At 39.0% G+C, this 24250-nt stretch overlaps 1 protein-coding gene across 2 annotated transcripts in view; it reads left to right on the top strand.

Moving 5' to 3' along the window:
- The window catches only part of LOC126236613 (4'-phosphopantetheine phosphatase), a 167163-nt gene that overhangs the window by 34797 nt on the left and 108116 nt on the right, over positions 1-24250 (top strand). Inside the window, exons 3-7 of one of the 2 annotated variants that reach the window (XM_049946050.1) lie at positions 1739-1938; positions 2083-2266; positions 8471-8563; positions 11690-11861; positions 22851-22942. In XM_049946050.1, coding sequence (XP_049802007.1) covers positions 1739-1938; positions 2083-2266; positions 8471-8563; positions 11690-11861; positions 22851-22942 — 741 coding nt within the window. Of the gene's footprint in view, positions 1-1738; positions 1939-2082; positions 2267-8470; positions 8564-11689; positions 11862-22835; positions 22943-24250 lie in introns of both variants that reach the window. The other variant, XM_049946049.1, reaches the window with a different exon arrangement.

The raw sequence follows: 24250 nt of genomic DNA, 5'->3' as shown, positions 1-24250 counted from the left end.
AGGGATCGAAAGAAGGGTAGAGCCACGGGTCGTAACACATCTGAAATGTAACGTCCACTGTTCAAAGTGCCGTCAATGTGAACAAGAGGTGACCGAGACGTGTAACTAGTGGCACCCCATACCATCACGCCGGGTGATACGCCAGTATGGCGATGATGAATACACGCTTCCAATGTGCATTCACCGCGATGTCGCCAAACACGGATGTGACCATTGTGATGCTGTAAACAGAACCTGGATTCATCCGAAAAAATGACGTTTTGCCATTCGTGCACCCAGGTTCGTCGTTGAGTACACCATCACAGGCGTTCCTGTCTGTGATGCAGCGTTAAGGGTAACCGCAGCCATGGTCTCGGAGCTGATAGTCCCATGCTGCTGCAAACGTTGTCGAACTGTTCGTGCAGATGGTTGTTGTCTTGCAAACATCCCCATTTGTTGACTCAGGGATCGAGATGTGGCTGCATGGTCCGTTACAGCTATGCAGATAAGATGCGTGTCATCTCGACTGCTAGTGATACAAAGCCGTTGGGATCTAGCACGGTGTTCCGTATTACCCTCCTGAACCCACTGATTCCATATTCTGCTAACAGTCATTGGATTTCGACCAACGCGAGTAGCAATGTCGCGATACGATAAACCGCAATCGCGATAGGCTGCAATCCGACCTTTATCAAAGTCGGAAACGTGATGGTACGCATTTATCCTCCTTACACGAGGCATCACAACAACGTTTCACCAGGCAACGCTGGTCAACTGTTGTTTCTGTATGAGAAATCAGTTGGAAACTTTCCTCATGTCAGCACATCGTAGGTGTCGCCACCGGTGCCAACCTTGTTTGAATGCTCTGAAAAGCTAATCATTTGCATATCACAGCATCTTCTTCCAGTCGGTTAAATTTCGCATCTGTAGCACGTCATCTTCGTGGTGTAGCAACTTCAATGGCCAGTACTGTAGTTTTTGATGTTAGTAGACCATATTGACAAGCAATTCTGAAAAGAAGTTTTATTTTGCGGAACGTAAGAAATAAATGGTTTGGTACATTCCTGGCATACAATGCATGTAAGGTGCAACATATAACAGTTCATTGTTTCTTTGCAAGTACTCTATGGCATGATATAACTCATACTGTCCAGTGGCACGCAGTCTACATCAGTACTCCGCTACACATGCAGTGTGAGACATGTTGAAACAGTTTCAGGCCTTATTCACACACAAATGAGTGAATGTTAAGCACTTACCTGTATTGGGAGGTCAACAATGATGCAAATTTCCACAGTTGAAGTGTGGATTGATCCTTTGTCCATTGTGTGAATTGTAAAGTTCATTTCTTTATGAATAAGTATAGAATCTGTTTGAAAATGTTCCATACTGCATGAGTAAAGAAGTATTGAAGTAGCTTGTGTGCCATTGGACAGCATAGGTAAAGTATTTGTAGTTATGTCACGTCATGTAGTAGTAGTAGTAGTAGTAGTAGTAGTAGTAGTAAAAAAACACAGAACTGCTAGATATTGCACGTTACATGCGTGGTGTGCCAGAAATGTTTCAAACGAGCTTTTTGCTTATATTTTGGAAAACAAAAATTCTGTATTAGTAAAAGAAAAAAATTCATGCTAAAAGCACACAGTGATTTTCCAGTTTGGCTCACCGGTATATAGTAAGGAGTTAAGTAGTGCTCGTTGCCTTTTTGAAATTTAGTGTTACAGCTAGTGCTTTATTGATTATGGTTTTCTCTTTGTAGGAGCATCGATTATATGAGGTATCGGAAGGAGCTAGATTGCACTTCATTAAATTTGAAACAAAATACATTGAAAATTGTTTGAATTTTATTGAAGCTAATTTGGTTAATAGCAGAGAAAATATGGTCGGAAAAACCATAAAAGCTACTGGTGGAGGAGCTTATAAGTACACAGAACTTCTTCAACAAAAACTGGGTCTTTCGTAAGTATTTTAACTTTTGTAAAATTTATAGTAAAATAAGCCTTAGATTTTGTACTGCAAACTTTATACTTTTAAAACCAATAACACTCAGATTTTTTTTAAAAAAATTGACTAACTCTGTTGCACTGAAAAACTTCTTGTTAGAGTTGACAAAGAGGATGAGATGAGCTGCTTGATCAAGGGGTGCAATTTCTTACTGAAGAACATTACAGATGAAGCATTTGAATACCACCGCCATGGCAATCCTGAGTACAAGTTTCAAAATGCGGACCCAAATATCTTTCCGTATCTCTTGGTTAATATTGGCTCAGGAGTTAGCATCATGAAAGTAAGTCAGGAAAGTAGAAAAGTCCCTTTTTTGTAAAGAAAGATTTCTAAATCTATTCTTCTCATTTCACAAAAGTCTAAAAAAATTTTAGCCCAATATTCTGTTTTCTTTCCTTATCATACTAGTACTGGTGTTAAGCTATATAAATTTCACTCTTGTATTTGTGCACAGTGTCTGTTTCAAGTCAATAATGGTAATAATGTTCATGTAATTGACTTGAAACCTCAGTTTTGCCAACAATTGTCTGTACTTTCAGTTTTTTTCTTTTGAAATATGCATCTTTCTTACTTTAAAATTAAAACAGTTTCATAATTTGGAAAGAGGGAAGTATTACGGCACTGTTGAATGGTGATCACCATCTTAAATGTAATTTAAAAGTTAAGTAAATGGAATATAAATGACTGTGTTGTTGCTCCAAGCACTGCAGAGAAGCACATGCCAAATTTGTTTTTTCTGTTGTTTGGTTATTATTTGACTCTCTCCATACTGAGACTATCCATGATATTCAGTATGTATGACAAAAACTTGTACTTAGTTAAAATTTTGTGTTCAGTTGGAGAAAATAAATAAGCAGAATTATCCAAGCAGTTAACACCAGGCATTAATCTCAAGGGATGAAGATAAAGACTATCAACCAGTATAATTCAAAAGTATTGCATAATGTGTGTGTTGAGGGTGGGCGGTGGGGCTGGGGGGAGTTGAGAAAGGCTCATCATATTTTGTTAACCATGTTAAAAAGATGCTATAAAAGCAAAGAGAGGTTCGTGACAATAGTATGAGGTGTGTTAAAAAATTACAGGATTTTTTATTTTTCCAAAAGAATTTTTATTTACTACATTTTATCCCTTTCAAAATAGCCCACTTTGGTTATTTACACTTACACCTGCCCTTTTACTGATACATGAAACATTTTTGAAACTTTATCTTTGATATAGCTTTTAGCTCTCTCAGCGATATGCTTTTAATCTTATCTATGGTTATAAAATAATGCCCCTTTAAGGTTTTCTTTATTTTTGGGAGCTTTGAGTATGGACTTGGACACATCATTGTGGTACTGATTTGGACCAAAAATTTACAAATAAGCTGTAAAATGTGAGCAGATGCATTTTTGTGCTGCAAAAGCAATGGATTGTTTCACTATAAAGTTAGATGATGCATTTTATTTCTCACAAATTGGTGCAACGGAACTCTGTGCTAATTGTTGACCTTGTGACAAGGACTCATGACATACTATCCCATTAAATTCAAAGAACGCAGCAAGCACAATCTTTGCATGTGACCACACTTGGGAAGCTTGTTTTGTTTTGGTGATTCACAGTGCTCCCATATAAAAATTCTTTAAATATAATATAGAGTTGCCAAGTCCGCTAGAGAGCACTACATCTTTGACTGTTGGTTTGTTTACGTTGTAGTCAAGTCTCGCAGGCTTCAGCAGAAAGCCTGGCACATCAGAGAAACAGGTTTTGGTTGCTCATTGGGCAGCTTTTAATTCGGCAGGAGATCAATCATGCATTTTATAATAATGAAATAATGAAAATTTAGGCAATGTTTCTGCAACTCCTTTTAACAAAACATGTTTACAAATGTGAAGTATTCTTGTCACTTTTGTAACCTATAGACATCAGTTGTGGATGGATTTTTATTTTATTTTTATTTTCAATTTTATTAAATATAATGTAGCTGAATACTGTCACATTAGTGATAACATGTAGCCCTTACGTGCAGCAATTGGGTATGTGAATCTTATTATATCTTTATTTTATAACACATATGTGTTTTACACATAACATTGTAAATTATATAAAGATTTTAATTTTTATTTTTAGATCTGAAGATGGCCATTTAAGATGATTGGAACCAGTAATCTGAAAAGATAGTTGTGATTGTGTCAAAAAATAACAAATTTTAACTATTTTGAAATCACAGTTGCCTCCAAATGATATATAAAATGTCATGCTGTGTGGAATGGTAACTGTCATAAAATATTTAGTAGTTCCCAGAAGTAACTGTATGGGGTCACTTTAAGTGAAACAGAAATATAAAACTAGGTTGCAGGAAAGGCACTTGCCAGTTTGAGATTCTTTGGAGGAAACCCCGATAAATGTAATTCTTCCACAAAAAAGGGTTGTACAAAACACTCATTCAACCAATTAGTGAGTATGACTCACCTTTCTGGAACCCTTAATGGGTAGTATTGATTGAGAAGATCCCAAGAAAAGTAGTGTGTTTTGTCATGGATTTATATAGCAAACATGGTAGTGATATGGCGATGCTCATCAAATTCAAATGGCTGACAATACAAGTGAAGCAGTGGACAATATGGGGTGGTTTACTGTTAAAATTCCGAAAGTGGATGTTCAAAGAAAAGTAGGAAACATACCATTTCTTCCCATATAAATCTTGTGAAATGATCATGTTGGAAAATTAGAAAAGTAGAGCTCATATGGGGGCTTATCGTCACATTTTATTCCCACACACTATACCGCAAATGGAACAGGAATGGGGAGAAGTGATAGTGATACAACATATTCTCTCTCTCTCTCTCTCTCTCTCTCTCCCTCTCTCCCTCTCTGAAAGACCAGTCAGAGACAATAAGAGGGGAGAACCTGGGTGTGATCCAGGCTACTTATTGACACCTGTCCTGTTCGTGGCATACTATTATTTTATTAAGACTGCACCAAGATGCTATTGTGAATTACTTAAAATGCGTATTAGGTGCCCCGGCTATGTTGAGCAGCTACTAAAAACACCTGAATTAGGGTAAAAGATGTTTGATCCATGTAGAGATACTGTATATACCACAATGTCAGAAGCAGGACCGTTGGGTTGCTCAGTAGCACTGTTAGAAAGAGCTATACTAACACAGCTTACAATTTTAACTATTTACCTTGACCAGAAAAGCTTTTAAAATTTGATATGCTGATGGCTTCTATGTGAAAAAATCTGATCTAGGTGTGACGTGTGTGCATACTCAATTTGGAATTGCCTCTGCGATTTAAATACTGGATCATAGGCCACTGCAGACAAAGGAGAATTAAAAATATTCCTAAGGTGTTTGTCGTGAACACTATAGTTAAACAATATTAAAAAAATTAGCATCATAATACTGTTAATAATAATAATAAAAATTAATAAACATAATGCTCTTGCACGTATAAAATCCATTATTGGCTCAAAATTGTCTCTGTACAGAATTAGTTGTTAGCACAAGAAAAATAAAATTGTAAACCCTGTTTTTCAAAACATATCTGTAGCAGACAAACCATTAGGGCTTTTATTTCACTGGCATCTAATTATTTTGCTTGTGTGAGTTGTCGTTTCCTGTTTTGTGTTAAGATTCATCACTTTTTCTTGGGTCATTATTTGAAAATTTCCTCATGCTGAGATATGGATGCCTTTTATTTTTGGAAAGAACTTTGGCACTGAGTCACATTGTTGTTCACTGAATTAACAAATATGTTTATATTATGCCATTTTTATTAAATTGCATGTGATAATTATTATAAGACAGTTTCTTGTTGTGTGAGTGGCAGTCAAATGATTGTTTCATAGACCGCAGCCTGCTGCTGTCGGATCCATAACCGTACCCAATCTTGCACTTCCTCATCTGATCCAAACCAAAGTCAACGCACATCTTTCCTCAGGTCATCAAAGTTGTGAAAATCATCCAGTGAAAGGTCAGGGCTGTACTGAGGATGTTGAAGCATTTCCCGCCCAAATCACTGAAGCTTAGCCTTCGTCTTATTGGCAGTGTGGGGACAGGCATTATCATGCAACAGAATGATTCAATGCAGGGTGAGGGCAAATGATGAAGTCAACAATGGAAATGTAACAGTTGATTTGCCGGGAAAATTTTAAATTTTACAAATCCGAAGCTGTTTGCACAAGTTCCAGTAAGGTCATGATGACCTCCTTTTTTGGCTTCCGGGGCCCTGTGCTCATTGAGTTCCTCAAGTGTGGAACTGCAATCAATGCTCAGCACTTCAAAGAAACTTTGTGGGAAGTGACATGCCATGAAGTCAAAACACTCAGATGTGCTGTGGGAGGGAATCATTCTGTTGCACAATACTGTGTGCCCCCACACTGTCAATCGGATGAAGGCTATGCTTCAGCGATTTGGTTGGGAAACAATGCAACATCCTCTGTATAGCCCGGATGTTTCACTGTGTCATTTTCACATCCTTGGCAACTTGAAGAAAGACATACGTGGTCATCGGTTTCGGAAATTAAGAATGGGTGTGCTTGTGGATCTGTCAGTGGTTGACTGCACTCTATGAAATGGGAATTGATGGTCTTGTCTCCCAACGGGATAAAAGTCTTAATGCATGGTGATTACATTTGAATGGAAGCATCCCATGGTCCCACTGTGGCAGGCGTTCAGTTTTTATTTGACTGCCCCTTACAGTTATGCCACAGATGTGAATATTAGAGATGCACCTGACATAATTGCTCATCAGGACTGTGTGATTGTTCACTTTGTTCACTTATGTTTAAATTACATGATTCTGATTAGTAACATCCATGCAGCATAGCACTGAACTACTTTTCTGTTGATTATGTGGCTTAGTTCCATTATCCATGGATCATATTCACAGTAAACATTATAGAGTGATTTTACTAAATATGGACAACCTGTAGGAAACAAACCCAGAGAGAATAAGGAGCAGAAACAGTCAAATGGGCATATGGATGGAAGTGCATTTCAAGGGAGATACACTCACAAGAAGGTTGGGATAAAATATATTTGACATTGTAGGTTTCAGTGATTGAAAACACAAATGAGAACACAACAGGCTAGTAGGAAAGTTCTGTTTGTACTAGTTTTCCAGCTTTTCCCCAAAGAGGGCAGTGATCTCGAGCACAATCGTGTAGTAACCAAATCACCTTTACTAGTTCCAAAAGCATGCCTACCAGCAGGGTAGGGGGAGGGGGTCGTCTGCAAGAAGTGCAGATATGCCTCATTTGTGAGGCATTGCAGAAGGATGGCTGGTACCATGAGGTGGTCATCAATATTCCCCACCCACACATTGAGGATGAATCAGTGTAGATCTTTCGCTCGCTGCCACCATACTATGCGGATTCTCCAAAGCCCACAGGAGGATGTTGTGAAGGTTAGCCATACCACCCCTTCTAAAGGTAGCCTCACCTGTGAATCTGGTGGGTGATAGAAATCAGAGCACTGTGGTAACCTGTGTGATGAACCAGTGAGATAACTGTCACTGTGGAGGCAAGTCCATAGGTAATAAAGCCTGCATGCATTGTAAGTGATATGGATAGTGGCAGTTGTTGTGGAGAATGTTCCACATGCTCATCTGACTTACTGCATATCACCTGCATGATGCTGACATTGAAGTCACTGGCTAAGGTCTTTTATCTCCACTTTCACGTGGGTCTATGTACACTTCTTCTGTGTGTCAGACACATTATTTCGGTAGGCATTTTATAGCTGAATATTTCACTCTTTGCTAATGTTGGATTTACTGGTGCAAAGGTGGAAATCATTTTTCCTTCTAGTTTTGCATTGATGAACATCTCTGTTACTCTCAAACTGCAGTGCATTGGTAGCAATAATTTTCATGAGTGAATAGATGTACTGTTAGGCAATGCCTAATATTTCCAATTGTTTAATACTTCCTTTCATTTGGCTCTAAAACTCCTTGAAGAAAGGATCAAATGCATATACACTTAAAAGAATAAAATTTTTTCGTCGCTCATCCTGTGTGTGTTCTAGTCAGTTTGGAAAAAGTAAACTATGTGCATGTCAGTTGCTGAAAAAGGACTGTCTCTTCATAATGGTAACATTACAAGTACTACAAAAATTCTACAAACATAATAAGAGGTGTATAGTATATTCACAGTTGAGGTTAGACTTCAGTAATAGTTGCAATGTCTGCTTCACTGTATATTTGGCAAAAAATTGGATGTGGTGTCATTAGAATTTTCAATTACAATGGATGTAAACATGCTACTTATATTGCATTGATTCATACAGGCACTACATGTTTGAAACTTCCTGTAACTGTTGTGAATTTGACCATACAGTATGGAGCAAATGATATTAGTCTTTGAATGTGTGCTACACAACAGCTAACAGACATATTGAGGCTATAGTTATAATTAAAGTTAGGTAGATGTATTTGTCCTGACCAGCATTTCTTGCTCTTTAAGGGCAGATTTTAGTATTTATTTGAATTTTTAATACAGGTGGAGTCTGACAATTCTTATGAGAGGATTGGAGGCACAGCAACTGGAGGAGGAACATTCTGGGGCCTTGGATCTCTCCTAACAAAGGCTAAGGTATATGTTCTTTTTTGTCATTGGTGTTACATAAATTTCCCACTGCTTAAAAATGAAAAATTGCATGTGTATGTGTCAATAATTTCTGTTGTTTTCACTTTATTATTGTAGATCTAATACAATGCAGCATGTATGAAACAACGTCATATGTGAGATTCTAGAAGGAGATTTGTTTTCAGCTTGTAGTATAAAATCTGGAACACACAGTATACAGTTAGAGACCGTATCAAAGTACCAAGAGAAAATATTATAAATTTCATTGACACTTAGTATGTTAGCAATGCATTACAGAAGTAACTAGAGCTGGTTATTGTTGGGATATTTACACTAGTTATGTAGTAGAGAGCGAGGACACACAGTTAATGGTTTGATCGGTTTGCTACAGTTTTGTTCTCATAGTTTAGGGCATAATGCTACTCTCATTGACAACTTGGTATTAGATTCATATACCTTCATCAGCTTAGATGTAAAACCAAAAATAAATTTCCAAAAATCATCAATTATTGTGGTAAATCATTATAATAATTAATTGTTGCTAATTAAAAATATTGCATAACTAAATTATAAGTGTTGACTTGGCAAGAAGAACAGTGGGGAAAGATATAGGTGACAGTTTTGTCTCTTCAGAAATGTTTTCATGAAACAGTTAGTGTACAGTGGAGATGCTGAGTCGCAGATAGGCACAACAAAAAGACTGTTGCAAAATAAACTTTCGGCCAACAAAGACTTTTTGAAAAATAGACAATAGACATACACACTCATGCAAACACAACTCACACACACATGACTACAGTCTCTGGCAGCTGAAGCCAGGCTACAAGCAGCAGCAGCAGCAGCAGTGCATGATGGGAGAGACATCTGGGTGGAGGGAAGGAAGAGGCTGGAGCAGAGGGTGGGAGGGATAGCAAGGTAGGGGTGGGGGACAATGAAGTGCAGCTGGGGAGCGTGCAGGGACAAGGTGAAGAGAGAGGGCAGGGCAGCTAGGTGCAGTCGGGAGGTTAGACGGAGGGTAGGGGAGAGAGGGGGAGAGTGGGTTAGTGGAAAAGGAAAGAAGTAAAAAGTCTGGGTGAGTTGGTGGAATAGTGCTGGAATGGTAATCTGCTTCAGTCCAGTCACAAATATTAACTACCAAATCGTAGGCAGGGCTGCCTGAGAAACTAGTCATATGATTAACAAGCTAAGCTGCAACGACTATGCTGCATTCTACATGGGCATGACAACCAACAGCTTGTCTGTCAGCACGAATGGTCATTGACAAACTGTGCGCAAGAAATAACTGGAACATCCTGTTGGTGAGCACGCCGCCTAACATGACATTCTTAATTTCATTGACTTCGTCAAGCTTGTGCCATATGGATCCTTCCCACCAATATCAGCTTTTTTGAATTGCACTGGTGTGAACCCTCCCTGCAATATATCCTACATACCCGTAACCCTCCTGGCCTCAACCTTCGTCAGTCATTGTCCTCACCCATCTAGTCCTTCTCTGTTCCCATTACAGCACTACACAGTTCTCTATTCCACCAACACACCCAGTCTTTACTTCTCTCCTTTTCCACCCCCCCCCCCCCCTTCCTTTACTTCACCCTGCCCTTTGTGTAGCCTCCTGACTGGATCTCGCTGCCCTACCCTCTCTCCATCTTGACCCTGCACACTCTCCAGCAGCACTTCACTCCCCCCCCCCCCCTCCCCCCTGCCCCAGCATCCTCCTTATCCTCAGCCAGTTGCCTCTCCCATCATACACTGCTGCTGCTGCAGTCTTCTGTTGTGCCTATCTGCGACTCACTATCTCCACTATATGACGAGTAGCAACTATCCTTTTCATAATATTTTTTACATTCCATTCTGGATTTTCCATTGTTCAATTAAGCAGTTAATATAATTTTGTCATTACCTAAAGATACAATGGAAAGAAAAAGGAGCAAAATGTGAGCAACTTAGTGATTTAAAGAATTCACGAAGAAAGATTTCCACTTATCTGAGAAGATATGCTATAATTAAAAAAAAACTATCCTGCTAACTGGAAAAAAGTGTTGTGTGTAAATATAGCACACTTAAAACAAAAAGCAAAATTAATTTAGAGCAAACTAAGCAGAAAACAAATATAAACAGTGGGACATTTGGCCACAGATGCGCCATGGTTTTATATTGATATAATCACTTACCAAATTGAATAAAAAGACTACCAGCAACAAGCATAGTGACTAAATGAAGTAATCAAACCCAGATTAATTTAAGGCAGGATCTGAATTAACCACCAATACATTAATTTCATATGCGTGTTCATTAAAAAGATTACAATAAATATTAGATCACTGAAAAACATTAATTCTTTTTAGTATAAGGACCTTTCATGAAGGGGAGGGGGAGGGGGGGCAGGAGGGGGCATTAAACTCGTGCATGGATTTGTTAGAACCTCATTTGAACTTTTATATTGGTAAATACTCAATGACTAAGATACATTTCCAGGATAATTGAGAAATACCATAGTAATATTGACACATAAAAATGAAGACAAATAAATGATCCCAAATACTGACACACATGACTGCTTCCAGTATTTTTTAAAATTTTGAGAAGATATTTTACGATATATTACATATCTTCTTAAAAAAATAATAATAATAATAATAAGTGGGAAGGTACGGGTGGGGGGGGGGGGGGGGTGATAAAGGTGTAGTACAAACCAGATTTGATGTTAGACCTGCTCCTGCCATGATCATATCGTAAATGATCATACAAAAAAGGAGGATTACCCCCGCCCCACCACAACCCCACTGTACCCCACCCCACCCCATCCCCGCCCCACCCCACCCCACACCATAGCTATGATTGTCATCTGGATGCTCCAGAATTAATCGAGGTGACATGATAATGCACCAGCAGTAGAGATTGCTGGAAAATTTCAGGTTATTGTTTCACTGCGACATTCACTTGTTACTCATCTAGCGTAGAAGTTTTAGGAATTGTGAGGTGCCACTGTTATAGATCCAAGACATCGGAGTGCATTATTTAAATGTCATAGAGGAGTGTTTCTGTAGCTGCCTTTCATTCAATAGCCATAATAATTGTAAGTCAGATATGTTATTTTTGTGAATTAATTTCATTTTATTGCCTAATTTTCAGGGCTTTGATGAGTTATTGGAACTTGCAGAAAAAGGTGATCACCGTAATGTTGACATGTTGGTGCGTGATATATATGGTGGGGATTATAAAATGTTGGGGCTGCCTGCCGACTTAATAGCGTCTTCATTTGGGAAGGCCATGCATGTCAGTAAGGATCGAAATTTAAATGCAGGTAATTTCGAGAAGTTCAGTTTTTCACATTGCTGATATACTGAACTTTGTGTGAGGCATAGTGATAGATGTTTTATTTGATGATTTGTAGTAGCAATTTTTAAACTATATGATTCACTGTGTTGCATTTTTGCTTATTAATGTGTAGATTTTTTTCTGTTTAATAAAGGAGCAGTTTCATGTGACCTAATGTAAAAAAGTAATCCATTTTTGAATATGTAATGTAATTGGACTGATAAAGAAAATCTACTCACCAAGCAGCAGCAAGGGAATGCACACATAAAAGGTGGTGGTTCCTTCTTTTGGCAGAAGGGTTGAAGGGGAAGGAAGAGCAGTGAAGGAAAAGGACTGGTGAGGTTTAGAAAAAGAGATAGAATTCAGAAAATTCATCCAGAGACTTAACTGACAGAATGAGTTGAAAAGACTGGTCGTTGGAGACTGCTCTGCATGAGATTTGAAAATGTGAGAGCTTAAAGGTGGAAGATAAGGTAATATGCAATACAGAAATTACTGCTAGAACAGGTGAAAGACTAAGTGCATTGTGTGTGATAGAGGTGGCAGGGGGACAGCAAAAAATGGACACGTCAGAAAATGAAAGATGTAGAAAACTAAAATGGAGTGAAGAAAGGAATAGCTACTGTGAAACAATGCTGGGACCAGTGAAATTAACATAAATTAAGGCCAGGTGGGTGGCGAGAACCAAGGACATGTAGCGCTAGTTCCCACCTGTGGACCTCTGAGAAACAGGTGTTTGGGGGAAGAATCCAGATGGAATGTGTGGGTGAAACAAGCACTGATGTCATGAATGTCGTGCTGGAGTGCATGCTCTCCAAGAGGATATTGTGTGTTGCCAGTGTACACTCTCTGCCTATGTCCATTCATCGTAACTGACAGCTTGGTGGTAGTGATGCCGATGTAAAAGGCCGAACAGTGTTTACATAACAACTGGTATATGACTTGTAGTTCCACAAGTTGCTCTCCATGTGATAGTATATGTTTTACCATTTACAGGGCTTGTGAAGGTAGGAGAAGGAGGGTGCATAGGGCAAGTCTTGCATTGGGGACTGTCACAGGGCTGGGAGTCATAGGGTAGGGAGATGGATGCAGAAGGACCATAGGGTTTGACAAGGATATTGCAGAGATTGGGAGGGTGATGGAAAGCTATTCTAGTTGTGGTGGGCAATTTCAGGAAATGATTTTAGGATGTCATGGCCTTCTTGAAATAGCTGATTAATGTATTAAAGACCAGTATAATACTGAGTGCCAAGTGGTGTACTCCTAAGTTGTTTTTTGGATGGGTCAGCAGTACCAGGATTGGATGTGATGGCCTGGAAGGTGACATCTGACATGTTGTTGCAGTTCGAAGTTGGCTTAGCGGATAAACCATAAAAGGAAAGTTGAGGGGTTGATAACTGCAAGATATTGTAGAAGGAGAGAAGTCTGGTGGAGTGGAAATTGGCAGATGAGGAGTATAGGTCACAGATTAGCCAAGTAAGTGCAAGAGATTACTGTATTTGAAACTGTGAAGAGGTTGGTGTAGAGTAGGTTTACATCCAGAAATGGACATTCAGTGTAAGGCTTTTGCAAAAAAAAACTCTAAAGGACAAGCAGGTTGCAGGAAACAGAATCTGAGACCTCATTTTTGTTAGTGCAAAAGCATGTTTTCGAAAATAATGGATGTAATAAGTGATGGGATTCATCATGGTAGGAAGACAGCTTGGAAAAGTCAGAAAAATCAGAAAAAAAAATGTTTGAAAATTATGGGCGAAAAGTTCTCTCCAGAAAAGTGACCTATATATTTGGATGGGAGGAAAGATATTGGTATGAGAAGTTGTGAACAGAGACAAAATTTTAAAAACTGGGCAAACAGGAAGAGGCATAACTGCCTCTTTCTGAAAATGTAAAGTACTTAGGCAAGTAAAGTAATGTAGGAGACAGCAGTAATAGTCAATCAGTGTGATTTGATGAGAAACAAACGCGCGAACACAAGGTAAGAGGGGGTGGGAGGGAAAATAAATGTCAGTTTTACAAATAAATCCGCAAAAGATGATTGGGAGAATGCCGTGCAGTGCTGTGAATCATAAACAAATTGTGTGCCATTATGAATCCCATCACATATTACATCTGTTCTTTTCTAAAACATGCTTTTATACTATTGAAACTAAGGTCCCACATTCTATTCCTTGAAACCTGTATGTTCTCTGGAATTACTGTCAAAGGGCTAACATTGAAAGTCCCTGTTTCTGTATGTAATCCAGCTCAACATCAGCCTCTTTTACAGTCTCAAATACAACAATTTCTTGCACTTATCCTGCTAATCTGTGACTTTTATGTCTCATCTGCCCATTTCCACTTCAGCAGACTTCTCTCCTTCTACAAAGTCCTGTAAGTTATCTGCCCCTCATGTTTCTTTGGATGATATCATGTTGCCAGACTTCACTTCAAAACGCTGTCCCACCCTCTCCTAAACTACCTCAATAGTGGTGTTTCCCTTCCTGTCCCTTTGCAGCTCCCTAAACAGCCACTCTATCAACCACTACTCCTCTCCTACAGACCAAGCTTGTCAAACCACCTTAACATCCCCCAGCCTTCACCACTGCCTGCCAAACCAGTAATAAATCATAATCACGAGAACCAGTTACAACAATCTGTTGTTCTCTCTCTTGTTTAAAGCACTCTTCCCTCCTGAATTATCTGTATCACCCAAGGGTCTACTTTCAGACCTGCTGCTTTGGTGAAGGAACTACTTTCCTTCAAATGTAATGTCAACTGGAAATATCACTTCGTAATTCAATCCCAAAACCTTTCCAGCAGCAAACCTGACATTGAACCCTGCCTTGAACAGTTCCAAGAATGACCCCAACTTTATCCACCACCACCACCACCACCACCACCACCACCACCACCACCTCAAAATCATTCCTTACAAGCCTTACAAGAATTCCTCGCATCCAGCATTGCTTTCTCAGGTCCCTACAACATGACTCTAACCTGTCCTCCGCAGAAATCCAGGCTCTTCATTCCCTAAAATCTGATAACCCCATCATTATCCTTCCGGCAGACAAGGTACTTCACTGCCAGGAGTGTCCACCTCCGTAGTTGAGCGGACAGCGCTCCGGCTTGTCATGCTGGGGTCCTGGGTTTGATTCCTGGCTGGATTGGAGATTTTCTACACTCAGGGACTGGATGTTTGTGTCATCTTCATCACCATCATTTCATCCTCATCAACGCGCAAGTCGCCGAAGTAGCGTCATGTCAAAAGACTTGCAACAGGCAATAAAGTCTACCCGCCAGGAGGCCATCACCACACAATATTTCATTTCACTTCCAGCAGTATGTTAATGAAGATCTACACCAGCTGTCTTGACACCTCTACATACATCATCTGCCATCAAGATCCCATCCTTGTGATTCAAACTGACCTGCAGCCCCGCCTTAAAACCTCAGGCCCCTCACAAGGACTAACACCTCAATTCATAGAATTTCTTAACCTTTCCAAATCATTCACCTTCTTCTTAAGATCCACAGACCCAATCATCTTGGCCATCTCATAGTTGTTGGCTTCAAAGCACACACCGAACATATGTCTGCCTTAGTTGATCAACACCTGCAACCCTTAGTACAAAGACAACAATTTCCTAGATCGTATGAAATCCATGCCTGTCACACTCCCACCACTCACCTTGCTTGCCATTATTGATTCCATCTCCCTGTATACCAACATCCCCCACATACGTGGTCTGTCTGCAGCTGAGCATGTCCTCAGTCAGTGCCCATCTGATTCCAAACCTATGACATCCTACTCCACCATTGAGTGTTAGTCATAAAACAGATCAGAGGTACAGCCATGGGAACCAGGATGGCTGCTTTGTATGCCAACCTTTTCATGGGTTGCTTGAAGGTTGCTTTCCTGGGATACATAATCCTTCAGTACCTGTTTTATTTTAGATACATTGATGACATCATTACCATATGGACTTATGGTGAGACCGACCTGTTAAAATTTCTGAAATCTCTAAACACATTCTCCCAGTTAAATTTCTCATGGTCATATTCCAAATCCCGTATCACTTTATTTGATGTTGATCTCATCCTCACCAAAAGCCAGCTACACCCTGCTGTCCACATGAAATGTACTAACAAAAAACAATACTTGGATTTTGACAGGAGTCATCCTTTCCATGTCATACGTTCCCTGCCATACAGCCTTGGTATTTGAAGCAAATGTATTTGTTCAGATACTGGCTCTTTGCAGCAATACACCATCATTCTTATCTCATCCTTTGCTGGATGTAATTACACAACCAGTATACTTCAAAAGCAGATTTCCCAGGTCATCACATCCAATCCTGATACTGCAGGTCCCTCCAAAAAAAACAACTTGGGAGTACACCACTTGTTACTCAGTATTATCCTGGTTTTGAATACATTAATCAGCTACTTTGACAAGACCATGACTTCCTAAAATCATGCCCTGAAATGATGTCCATTCTGTCTGAGATTTTGCCCACCACAACTAGAATAGCTTTTTGCCTCCCTCCCAATCTCCTCAATAACTTTGTCAATCCCTATGATCCTTCTCCCTACCCTATGGCTCCTAGCCCTGTGACCATCTCTGGTGCAAGACTTACCCTATGCACCTTTCTACCACCCCCTATATCAGCCCTGTAACTGGCAAAATATATACTATCAAAGGGAGAGCCACCTGTGGATCTACATGTGTCATATACCAGTTGCCATGGAAACACTTTTCGGCCTTTTACATCGGCATGACTACCACCAAGTTGACAGTTACGATGAATGGGCATAGACAGAGGGTGGATACTGGCAACACACAATATCCTGTTGCAGCGCATGCTCTACAACATGACAGTCATGACCTCAGTGACTGTTATACCTGCACGTGCCATCTGGATTCTTTCCCCAGACACCATTTTCTCAGAGCTCTGCAGGTGGGAACTAGCACTTCAACATGTCCTCAGTTCTCGCCACCCACCTGGCCTTAATTTATGTTAATTTCATAGGTCCCAGCATTTTTTCACAGCCACTGCTCCTTTCTTCACTCCATTTTAGTTTTCTACATCTTTCATTCTGACGTGTGTATTTTTTGCCGTCCCCCTGCCACCTCTATCACACACAATGCACTTAGCCTTTCACCTGTTCTAGCAGTAATTTCTGTCTTGCATATTACCTTATCTTCCAGCTTTAAGCTCTCTGGTTTTCAAATCCACCTGGTACAGTCCCCAGTAATCAGTCATTCCTTCTCATCCCGTCTGGTAAGTCTCCCCTGACCCGTGGTTCTGGATGACTTTCCTGAAGTCTAAACTTTTCCTAAACCTCACCAGTCCTTTTCCTTCATAGCTGTTCCTTCCCCTTCAATGCTTCTGCCATAGGAATGAGCCACTGGTTCTGAAAGCTTGCATACATTATATCCTTTATATGGATGTTCTCTTGCCACCGTTTGGTGAGTTTTTAAAATCGGTCAAGTTACATAATATTTTCTAATGTTAAAAAAAGGTAATTGTTTCAAAAATATTACAAATAGGTTCCTCCAACATTCACATTTTAACTATTAGAGCAGTTACATTTCATTTTGACATGTATATTTCCCTAAGCTGTGCATGAACAGATAGATACACTGTGGAAGAGGGGGGGGAGAATACCTTTCATGTGGTGCAATAGCTAACTGACAACATGTCTCAAAAGCACATTTCATCGGTAATTTGCTGTTACTTTATGACATTAGTTCCTTGTTAACATATTGCATGAAATTGTTAAATTTTTTTGTGTTACTCCATTCTTAGTGGCTAGTTTGCATTTAACTATTAAGAATGGAACTGTAATTCCATTGTGGAATATGCACTAGAGTGAATTTTTTAATGGAATAAAACCTTGTGCTGGGTGGTAGTGTGGAATTAGAACCTGGATAAATATAAATGTAGGCTTCCAAGGCCATTGTCACATTCAATAAATTTTTTCTGGGTTTGTGACAGCATTGCCAGTATATATAAAACTATCAACGTTTCGATCCCCGTAGTAAGCTACCTTCTTCAGGGTGTTATTGTTTACAGCTGAATGAGAAAGCTTGGTTTCTTATATACCTGCAGACATGGCTGTTATCTAATTCTGATAGAGTGTGAAGGATGAAGGGGAGGGATGTTAGGTCTTTATTAGTGTTTTTATTATTTCTTTTCATTGGTGGAAATCTGACATTTTGATTGGTGTTTGCATTCGCTGCCAAGCAAGCACCAAGCTGCTTTTCCGAAGCAGTAACAGAATAAAAGATGTTCTTCATACAACAAAAGATGCAGTTGACAAACTACAAGCTGCTGGAGTTTACAAAATCAGATGCGAATGTGGATTAGTGTATGTAGGCAAGACGGGGTGACCCATCAGCATACGGATACCTGAACACGAAAGATATACCAGACTATGACAGAACACCAAGTCAGTGATGGCAGAACACCAGGATGAGTGTGTTAAACAGATTGATTTTGATGAAGCATGTGTATGTGCGAAACAGCCTCTTACTTTCAGGAGGAAGATTAGAGAGGCAATAGAAATAACCAAGCGACCCGCCAACATGAACAGTGAAGACGGGTACTGACTTCCAACATCTTGGCTGCCAGCAATAACGGTGTCACGGGACGACAGCTCACATGAAGTAACACATACAGGTGCACAGGAAACCGTAGTGGCCACAGGTACACAGAGTACTGGCGTGCCTCGGCCGGTGCTAGAAAGCAGGAAAACAATGCCACATCACAGCTGCCACCTGGTTTTCCATTCGCCGATTTCCCCCAATCCCAAGCAGTAATGCGAACACCAATCAAAATGTCGGGTTTCCACCAGTAAGAAATAATCAAAACACCAATAAAGACTTCTGACATCCCTCCCCTTAATCATTAAAAGCCTATCAGAATTAGATAATAGCCATGTCTGCAGGTGTATAAGAAACAAAGTTTTCTCATTCAGCATTTAAAAAAAAAAAAAAAAATTACTGAATGAAAATAGAATCTGAATCTTTGCCTTAATTTGTTGAGATTTCATTATGTGGTTTTCTATTTCTTTCACAGTTTAAAGTTAAAATATATTATTTTAAAATCTTTTCCCACCAGAATTTTTAGTAATTCCTGTCAGAGAGGAATGTCAGAACAGCATTGTAAAATATCATCTTATGTATCTCAATTGTTACTTGCTACTTTCATGTAATGCTGTGATTTGTGTTTATTGTGGGTAGTGTGATGATTTGCCACTGTGTTTTGCTACTGTCTTAGAATATTCTTTTCTTTTAATAATATATTGAATTGTAGTTTAAAATGTAGTGAGACCATTTTTCACTACTATTACACCTGCTTCTTGTTGGTGATGGTCTTAACATGCACGCACGTGCACTCGCCCTTCCCCCTCCCACTGTCCCCCCCCCCCCCACACACACACACACACATACGTGCATGAAGGGTGAAAGATGAGAGGGGAAATAAAAGAGAGGAGAGGAGGAAGAGAGGATGAAATTGTTAAGTATGTTAAGAGAATGTTAAAATTGGGGGAATAATATTGCCTTCCATTGAAAAATCCATATTATGAGCCTTACTAGAATTGAACATTACTAACAAATTAGATAAAATAATACAGAAAGTAATGTATTTCTTCTGAAACAGTATTCTAATTAACATTTCTTTGAAAGTATGAACGTTAAAGACATGAACAATACACAGTAGGTTTTTAGGGGGAGAGAGTAGGTGAGCAGTTTATGCTGTTTTTGTTAATTTTTGTCTTGCTGTTTGGCTGTATGTTTATTCATCACCCAAACTACTGCACAAATTTTAATACACATTTACATAAATACTTTGCAGTGAATTAGTTATTTTTGATTGGTATGTACCAATGATAATCCTAGCAACCCATCACTGACCTTTGACATCCATGTGCGTGGCCTGCTTCACATAAAGTAGAAATATCTATGGAGTGAGCACTTAGATGCACTGAACATAATTTTGTCACCAATGTACATTGGCTCCAATGGTCACCTGACTGGTGCAGTGTTAGTTTACACACAAGCACTCTGCAGAGTTTCAATTTAATTACATCACCAATACAGACGTATATCTCTAAGGAAGTACCACAGACTCTGTACATGTGTTTCATATTCTGTATCTGGAATGAACTTGGCTTAAAGAATTGTCATTCCTTTATTGGAAACTAAAGTATTAATTGTAGACAGTTGTTCTCCATGAGATAAGTTCAAGTACTAGTTTCCAATTGTTATTACTTTAAAAAAGCACAGCAGTTGGGAGATCTGATAAATCCAAAGGCAATGATTTAGAGCAGGCTATTCCAGTTTGAGTGGCCACCCAAGGGCAGTTGGGTAGGCCAAGGCACAGGTAGGCCAGGGTTAGGCAAGCAACTGATGAGTGGGCAATTAGGCAGCCAAGCCGTAGTGTATGTTCAAATGACTCATACGGATGTAGAACATGTGCAATAGGGCCAACTGGTGGGTAATGTACCCTATTTGTGCCTGCCTGTGGCCTAGCTGACAGGCACCTATGGCCATGGTTGCACAATTCCCGTGTGCAGTGCTGGAGTAGCTGTTATGTGTTAAGTCTTATCTGCAGTTGAAAATTGCTCATAATGTTTGTACATTATGGCCATATAGTCATATAAATTACATCTGTGACCTTATCTCTTTATTATACTGTATATAGATGTTTTTTCACCCCATAAAGTGTCTCTTACTAGTATGTCAGCCATAATTAGACCTTTTTTGTACTTACATATGAAAAGTAACTTTTCCTCCGTTGATGTATTTCTATTTGCATCTATAGCAGTAGTAATTACTCACCATTGCTGTTAATAATAAATAAATGTGTAAAAATAGGGCAGATAGGTGAACATAATGTTTCCAGACTTAGCTCAATATGTAAACAAACAACATTATACTTAAGTCATGTGACGATTTTAGTTTGGTGATGGCTGCATGCACATTATTCTATGCTCACTCCGTAAATATTCCTTCTCAATGCTACCTCATAAGAATTCCCACACTGGAGCAGTACTGTAGAATACTAGTGATGTGCCCCCAGCTTCGCACAAGTACCGCTAAGAATTTACGGCTAGATGACCTGTCTCACATAGTACTAATAAATTATACACACAAGCCTTCCTCATGAATCAGTTTATGTAGTAGTGAAAGTAACATCAAAATCCTTACAATAGTACCTTAGATTAGCCTTCACATAGAAAAAGAAAACACAACAGTGGACTTTAATTTATAATATGTATAGAAGTCACACTGGCATATTGAATGCAGTTTCCTTAACAGATACACTGCACTTTCCTAACAGATACACTGCACTTTCCCAGACCATCTTCTGCCAAGTTTTGAATTCAATTTCCATGCAACTACTTTCACACATTCATTCCATGTTGTGTCACTTCCTCATATTACCTCCAGGCATATAGCTTATGTGACAGACTCCATAACTTTACTACAGATCTTCGAACTACATTTAATTGGGTTTTTCATCTTTGTTAAGGACATGATCATGCACTTATCTACATCCAAAAGAGAACTAACATTCAGCGAAAAATGTAATGGTAGTATACATATTGATCTGTATTTACACACCGTAGGCATCATCAGCATCGTATTTGAACAATCTGAGTGTACTAGTGTGTCCATTGAATAAATCATTTTTGTAATAAAAGTAGGTCCTCCATCTTCTGTAGATGTTTACAGGAAGCTCTTTCTTTTAAGGCAAATAATAAGGTAGCAAAAACTCTCCAGACATTCTCAATTGTGAACCCACTTGCCCCACTACCAGCCTGCTGGAACATGGTTGAAAAAAAGTGAGTTTACCACAGAAATACTTCTAGCTCACTTTATGAATGATGTAAAACACACGTAGTGTACTGCCAGTATTGAAGAAAAGTATCTGGTTGAAATCGTGGAAATATATGGATTCCTTCATTGTAGTCATTGCTGGATTATTGTAGCAAACCATATTGCAAGTATAGTCATGCTGTGTACTAAAAATACAAACCTGTGATCTTATCTACTGCATTTCAGTTTTTTTGTTTCAAATGTTCAGTGAAATTCACATTGAAATCGGTATTAAATATGGCTTATGTGTTTTTGTTATCCTGCAAAATGAGGCATTCAAATTAAAGAACACTTTCAGTAACTTCACAATCCAGCAAACAGTGCTGTATTGCCTTATGTCACTCCTGTAAATGAGTTCTAAAAGGGTGGAAAACACTGATAGTCCTCAATGAGCCAAGCGACATTTTTACCTTTTGGGACTGAAGCTTTTTAACAGTGTGATAAAACTGTCTACATCTAAATATAATAGAGGGAAACATTCCACGTGGGAAAAATATATCTAAAAACAAAGATGGTGTGACTTACCAAACGAAAGCGCTGGTAGGTCGATAGACACACAAACACACACACAAAATTCAAGCTTTCACAACAAACTGTTGCCTCATCAGAAAAGAGGGGAAGGAGAGGGAAAGACGAAAGGATGTGGGTTTTAAGGGAGAGGGTAAGGAGTCATTCCAATCCCGGGAGCGGAAAGACTTACCTTAGGGGGAAAAAAGGACAGGTATACACTCGCGCGCGCACACACACACACACATCCATCCACACATATACAGACACAAGCAGACATACATCTAAATATTCACTGGAATATCTTGATATTTCACCATTTCTGGGTAAAGCATATGAAGGGTGTGACTGAGCGCAGATTTGTGTGATACTTCTGTTTAGTTGTTAGTGTTTCATAGTGCTTAATTAATCTGCACAATTTATTTAGAAAGTATTTCTATTTATTTTTATGTAATTGGTAGATTTGCAGCTCCAGTTGTCACAAAGGTACATTCTTAGCTCATGTGTATTCATCATTATTCTCACTGTTCATCATATCATTTTCATCTCCATCCGACATTGTTGTACTTCTTTCATCCCCTATAGCAACACAGTTTTCAGAGGCAGACTTGGCCCGTAGCTTGCTGTTTACCATCAGTAATGACATCGGCCAGATTGCTTGCCTCTACGCTTTGATGCATGGCCTTAATAAGGTGAGTGGGCAGTTCATTGTCATTAAACATTGCTTCGTGCTTTCACTCTCTTTTTATTGATTTATGTTTCTTTTTCAGTTCCTCTTTTGTAGCAGGGCTGATGTGATTGCACAGAGTTGTATATAAACAGTATGCTTTGTGTTGTCTGTTTTGTTCATTCTTACTGGTTGCTTATTTTTATCTGTGTACTAACTGAAATTTGTAGGTAACATGCAGTTCTTTAAGACTAAAAGTCTCATGTGATGTTGCATGTTGTGGTTAATTTTGGAATTGTATATATTTGGTCTTAGTTTTCTTTAGATAGTATTTAGTTCTCACATGGAGAGAGCCAGTCACAGTTGAAGTTTGTTGGTTGGAAATTCATTTAATTTTTCACAATAGCAAAGTACCAGAGGCTTAACACAAATTTTAATTAAGAGAATCAAAACACTTTGCCTTCTGAAATATGTGAGTAGTTGCTGGGAATTCTGAATTCATCATTCCATGTTTAGGTTTTCCAAAATTATTGCATTCAGGTAAGACAAAAGATATAGGGATATCTACATTATTCACTATACTGCATAACATTTCTCCTGGAAAATGACGAAAACTAAAAAAAAAAAACTAGCAAAACAAAATACTTGTGCCATTGAGAAGTAAAGTAATACTATGTTTGTAGCTTGCTGTAAGCTGTGCACATCTTGTTGGTGCTAAATGGGGAGTAGCTTGGAGAGATCATTTTTAAATAGGTGATTTTGGATTTGGAGAACCTGAAGTGCCTTGATTAGGGGCTCATCAGCACTGCCAGTTCTCCGTAAATGTAACCTGTGAGCAAACTTCAGCAACAGCAGTTGAATGTGATGCTGGAATATAGTGTGTCACAGAGAGCAAATATCTACATAATGATGGTACCAATTTATATAAAAAGAAAACTTAAATGTCAGGCTGTGCTGTGTTCTGATGGGTTTAGTGGTCGTTGTTTTATAACATTTGTTAGTGGGGTAAGACACTTTTTAGGGGGCAGTCTCTCGGCTACATGCCACGCAATTTTTATAATGCATGCTCAGATATGGAGAGCTTTGCTTGAATGGACTTGCATGTCCCTAGCTGCCTGTGGGAACTCTGCAATTAACCTCCCAATGTTCCCACTGATTGGAGAGAACTGTTGTGTGTTAACATGCATCCAGAAGAGAGTTCTAGAATATAGTCTTGATCAGCTCTCAATTAAAATGTAAGCAAAAATAGTAACAATTACAAGTTATATCAGTATCGGTGTGTTGATATTGGGCAAGAAGAAGGTAGTTTTGGATAAGAAAACTTTTTTACATT

This window comes from Schistocerca nitens, chromosome 2 (genome assembly GCF_023898315.1).
Source record: "Schistocerca nitens isolate TAMUIC-IGC-003100 chromosome 2, iqSchNite1.1, whole genome shotgun sequence".
NCBI lineage: Eukaryota > Metazoa > Arthropoda > Insecta > Orthoptera > Acrididae > Schistocerca > Schistocerca nitens.
Note: the sequence above shows the minus strand (reverse complement) of the source record. Positions and strands in the feature narration are given on the sequence as shown.